General features: G+C 38.4%; 1 protein-coding gene across 1 annotated transcript; it reads right to left on the minus strand.

Moving 5' to 3' along the window:
* Positions 1-182: 182 nt before the first annotated feature.
* BRS3 (bombesin receptor subtype 3) lies at positions 183-5662 on the minus strand (the record flags this gene model as incomplete). Its single annotated transcript, XM_084869356.1, has 3 exons — positions 183-596; positions 3329-3680; positions 5229-5662. The coding sequence occupies 3 exons, from the start codon at positions 5660-5662 to the stop codon at positions 183-185; spliced, it is 1200 nt and encodes a 399-aa protein (XP_084725482.1).
* Positions 5663-6000: the final 338 nt, after the last annotated feature.

Raw genomic sequence — 6000 nt, forward strand, 5'->3', positions numbered from 1 at the left:
CCAATAACATTAATATTTATACATTTTAAAAACCATGGTTTGTCTTTTACTTATAAGGGACCTTCACTCCTAAGATTTCAACACAATTTACAAACAACAAACATCCTGACAACATACACCTACGCACAGCTCAGAATCAGATACACATGCTGGGAAGAAAAATAACCAATGTAATTTAAAAGCTAGACTTTGTCATCTTCCTTCTTCACACTACACCCAGTGAACAAAGTCACACTAATTTCAGACACCTGTGTGCTCCCAGCACAGGGGACCCTTCCCATCACAGACAAGTTGTTAAGAGGGGTATCTGCAGGAGGAGGGTCAGGCAGCTCTGCCTTGCAACAGAATAATTGAGCTTTAAAATGCTTCTGGAAGGTTTTGCTCAGCCAGTAAAGAGCAAAGGGGTTTACACAAGAATTGCTGAAAGCCAGAACCCGAGAGAAAATGGTGATTATAAAATGAATGGCAGAGGGGTCTACGTAGGTTTGAGAAGTGAATGAGCGGTAAAGATATAAGAGGTGATTCGGCAACCAGCAGAGAGCAAACAGAGCCACCAGCACCAACACCGTTTTGGCAATTCTCTTCCGGGATTCCATCTATAAGAGGGAAGAAAAACGGCAAAAGAAAAAAAATTCATTTAGCTTAAAGATTTAAAAAAGCCATTCTCTAGACTTACCTAGACATTTGTAGTCAACAAGCTGATTTCCCTTTAAACATGCGTTTATGAGATAACTGCCTGGGATGTGTGGGAAGGCAGCTTGTGGCTATAGAATACACATGGTAAGCCATGATCTTGGTTTTATTAGCTCCAATTCAGAGACTCCCACCCCTGGTTTTGAGGTACTCTAGGATGTCTCCAATGATCTCAAGGAGTGTTCTGGGATTTTGGAAATTTTAATTATATTAACAGTAGAGAGAGATACTATAGAAGACTGCTTTCACTATATCAGCAGAGGCTGAATAGGTTAGAATATTATTCTGGGGTTTATGAAAGTTGCCAAGTTGGTACCAAAAACTGGTTTTAATCTGTAGCAATTCTAAATATATAGTCAAAGGAATAAGTATCAATGTTCCTCCTTCATATGTGAAAAAAAATCTTATACCTATTTAACTTATTGACTTTGAGAAAGAGAAAAAGAAAGAGAGAGAAACATTGATTTGTTGACTATGCTCTAACCAACTGAGTTAGCTAGTCAGAGCCAGTCCTATACTTATTTATTTTAATAATACATTATACTATTTAGGCACTAAGATTTATCCTTCAACATTCATTATGAGATAAATGAGTGATGAGAAATCTGTGGTGATTTGAATCCATAAGCTTATACTTATAGAATTTATCAGTATAAATTCTATACTTATATCTGACTGCATTTTATGACATAACTAGAGGCCTGATGCACAAAATTTATGAAAGAGTAGGCCCTCACAGCCCCTGCTGCCTTGCAGTCCTAGCCCCTGCCACTGGTCTTTCCAGAAAGTCCTCTGGAAGGTCGTTCTGCTATCTGGTCTAATTAGAATATTAGCTCTTTATTATATATGATGGCAGAAAGAACATGAATAAATTATCTAGAAAAAATATAAGGTAACCTATCATTATGTTTCCTTTCCAGTGAAGAAGTTATTTTTACTTCCATCTAGGAAAATTACTGTAGAGTAGTAGTGTTCAACCGAATATAAGTCACACTTAAAAAAGGTTGAAAGAAATAAGTGAGGCTAACTTTAATATTATGTTTTATGTAACCCAATATATTTGAAATATTACCTGATAAATTGATTAAACAAACTAATATCATACTAAGTAGTGACGTTTTTTAATGTTGTAAACTTCAGCCTTTCGCAAAAGATTTTTCTCTAATCAAAAGAATACTTTTAAGTCATCTTTTCTCCTGGTTCTCTTTGGTCCACTTCAAGATGGTTTACAGTTCTCTTAACTATCCTATCTAATAATCAGGGAATATGCTAATTGGCCATCACACCCTCACAAAGATGGCAGCACCCAAAGCCAATAAGGAGGGAATATGCTAATTGACTGCCACACCCTCAAAGATGGTGGTGCCCACAGCCACAAGATGGTGGCACCCAGTCCCCTCAACCCCACCATGGACTGGATGCTGGGGATTGAGTCCCCCAGTCTCCTCAACCACCCAGCTGCCCAGGGCCAGCCCAAAGCACAGGCAAACCTCAGATGGTAGCTTCCCAGCCACCCAGGGCCGCCTGAGGCTCAGGTAACCAGGACAGGCCAAGGTTTGCACTGCCAGCGGTGGCAACAGCAGAGGTGTGATGGGGGCATCGCCTTCCCCTGATCACTGAGTCGCCTCCTGTCCCTGAGGGCTCCCTGACTGTGAGAGGGGGCAGGCCGGGCTGAGGGACCCCCCTCCACTGCATGAATTTTCATGCACCGGACCTCTAGTAATAAGAAAAACGCACCAGATGAAATGAAGGCATTGCATGTAGTCACAGATAGAGCAAAGAAACTTCACATGGGCATTAAATATGCAACTTTAGTCTTATGAGCACCACTGTTTAACTATTCAAATGAACCAGCTCCACGAAAGGTGCTGAGCTCTCTGTAAACATGTCAAGAGATAAATGGAATCTTCCCTCTCCCCCAAGAAATATAGAAATCCTGTTGCATTTTTAAAAATGGAACAATGTTTTGGCAACACTCTTCTTATTTGTGGGAGGAGAGCACACCTGGATCTTGCAATAGTCTTTTTTTTTCTTTTAAAACTTCCTTGCTATAGTCTTAAACAAGCGTCTGTGAATCACTGTGTTCTCTTACCACTGGCACTTCATACCTGCAGATCTCAGTTTACTCATCTGTGTGTATGTGGTTTGCATTGAATAATGTTATGGTTTCTTGCCAGTTCTATCAAACTGTGTTTTTCTTTCATTCTGTTACACTTTTGAAAACAAAATATACTTCTATTTATAGAACCACCTTGTACAATGTTCCTCACTATTCCATTATGTAAATAATTTTGACTGCTCCCAAATTTCAGCTATCTCTTTTCAAATAATAGTAGTTCTACCATTTATTAAATTCTTACTATACACCAAGAACTATGATAAGCATTTAATATAGAACATCCACTCCCCAAGTCCATTTCACAGACCAGGAAACTGAGGCTTATGGAGGTTAAGTAAGTTGCTCAAGATCTCTTAGCTAGTATGTGATAAAGCTGGAATTAAATTCTGGGTCTGACAGACTCCAGATCCCATGTCTGTAACAAAATACCATACTGCTATTGTATTTATTGCTCACAGGTGCTAAACTAGGACCTTTGACTTATAAATTCATGCATGAGTCCTAATTAGTACACACCTGCTTGCGGACATGTCTTTGTTCTTCAGTAGGTATGTTCAAGGTGCTTTTGTAAAGAGTCTTAGCAATCAAAGAATAATAGACAGAAATAATAGAGAGTGGAATAATGTAGAACACTAAAAAGCACAGCAGAGAATGTATCTCTTGCAAGAGCCTCTCTGAAACAGGATAAGAGGCACATGATTCAAATGTCATATTTTTGCTGGGATCTTGAAAAGTATATACATTTGAAAATATAGCCTCTGGTAGAGCAATTATCATAGACATGATCCAGATGCAGCCAGCTTTGGCACAGGTCTTCAGGATGGCATTGGAAGGCTGTCGCTCCAGAGGCTTCACTACTGCCTTGTATCTAGGAACACATAAAGCAGAAGCAAAGATCAAATAAATATAAAAATTACAGACTCTCAGGGTTAAAAGTGGCCATCCAGTTCCACTCCTATCTGAATGTAAATAACTAAGCCAACATTAACCACTGGAATTTGTTATGGTTTCAAATACACATAATACATCCCAGTATTTTTTTATTTGTGTCAATCACCTTTTCCCTTATTCACCAGTATGAGCTATTGCAGGTTTGCAATTTCATATTTTTTGTGTAGATCTTTTATTTAATACAAATAAGTTTTTTCCAGCATAATTTTATGTGTGATTCAGAGTAATTCATTACCTGTGTATTACTGTAAGTATTCTAAAATATTTTTTATATCAGTGGACTGATGTTAAACCTAATTTTCCCTTCTTCATGAGTGAGCAGTCAGAATTACTAGAAAAGTAATCCCACGAATTTATGCAGTAAAGAGGAGAGGGTTAATTTCTCCCCTGTTGAAAAGTGCTAATTTGTTGCCCAAGCAACATGTTGTAGGTAGATTTGGGGCAAAGTGAGGGAATCAGAAGCCCTGTCTGTGCCCATGCAAAGATGCCTCTTAATTCTGACATATCCACCTTAAAAATCTACAGCCTTTCAATAAATCTGTCCTCAGATAGAATATAAAAAATCAAGATAAAAAAGGCATCAGGAAAGCTTTTCCTCCTCTCAGATTCCAGAATCTGAAGAAGCTATTCCTTCTGGCATTGCCAGGCATTGATTACTTATCGGCTTCTTGCCGATTTTCTTAAGCATCACTTTGAACATTTAGAGCCTCAATTTTGTTCATGTTTTCAGTTACCATTCTGCAATAGGAATACAGAAAAACAATACTTAGACTGAAAATATCCTAACAGAGCCTGAACACTCTGCCAGAGGTTCTCACATGCTTTATACACAGAGATCTAAAAGTTAAACAAGATAAATTTATTTCTCTGGAAACGACAATGTCATTGAATGCCTAAAGAGAAAACAAATACAATTAAGTGACGATATTATACTAAGTTATCAGGAAGCTGAAAACCTCACGTTTTTCTGCCACTAATTAATTTGATGAATTTTAAATAAATTAGATGTGTGTGTGTGTTTGTGTGTGTGTTTACTGGTCTTCCGGTAGTCAGTAATGCATATATGGTCAATTTCACACTTAGGCTGATTTTTAAATGTTGACAATATTGCACCACTAGGCTGCACTAACGTATAAAGCATGAATTGTTTTTCTTTTACGCCTGAAACAATTTTCCGTTATAAACTGGGTGGGGGGGATCATTCACATATTCTTTCAAGCAAACAAATTTCACTGCAGAGAGAAAACATTATCCATAAAACGTACAATTTCAACCTCTCCTTTAATGCTAACATAGGAAATTTAACATTCTTACACCAACTTTTATTTAAAATGCCCCCAATTGTCTATCTTACATCCAGCTTACAATATGAAAAAAGCAGAGTAGCCAGTGAATGCTAAGTATAAGCTTTCCTTTTTTCATCTCATTTCACACTCTGGCAAATATAAATGAGAAAAGAACCCACCTGTCAGCGCTGAGAATTGTTAAGGTGAACACCGATACACCAACAGAAGTGAGCCGAATGAAAGAGAGCACCTTACATCCAATTCTTCCGAACAGCCATCCTTCTGCAAGGTAATGAGTTGCATCCACCGGCACACAAGTTAGCAGAAGTAAAAGGTCTCCAAAAGCCAGGCTCGTGATGAAAATATTTGGAACAGTTTGCATGGATTTAGTCTTGAAAAAGACTTTGATGAGAATAGCATTTCCAAGGATGCCCACTGAAATGATCACAGCATACATTATATAGATGGCACATAATGCTTCTATTCCTGGAGAGTTGTCTCCGGTCCATCCTTTATTTTTGGTATCATTAGGAACAACAGAGCTGGATGATTCTGTGTCATTAGAGATTGAAATGAAAGTCTGATTAGGTGACTGAGGCTGTCTTTGAGGCATCTCTTCTGAAGATTATGCTTTTAATATTTCTTCTGTTCAGTTCAAGTGTGGTTGACTGTCACATCTAATGCCCATGTCTAGTGATGAGATGTTAGAGGAACACAGCAGAATGGCAAGCAAATTCAAGACATCCGGATACTGCTTTCCGTCAGTTGTTCTGTGTCTCCCAGCATGCTTGGCTAAGTGCTTACGAATCTGGCACTTGAAGAGTCAGAGGTGGAGGAGTTTTATTGGTGTTTCTGTGACAGAATGAGGGGGGTTGGGAAATGCTCTGCAGTTGCTTATTCTTCCCTGTTGGGGAACCTTATGGATAACAAGATAGTATAGAATAATACCTA

Source organism: Pipistrellus hanaki, assembly GCF_964339955.1.
Source record: "Pipistrellus hanaki genome assembly, chromosome: X".
Lineage (NCBI taxonomy): Eukaryota > Metazoa > Chordata > Mammalia > Chiroptera > Vespertilionidae > Pipistrellus > Pipistrellus hanaki.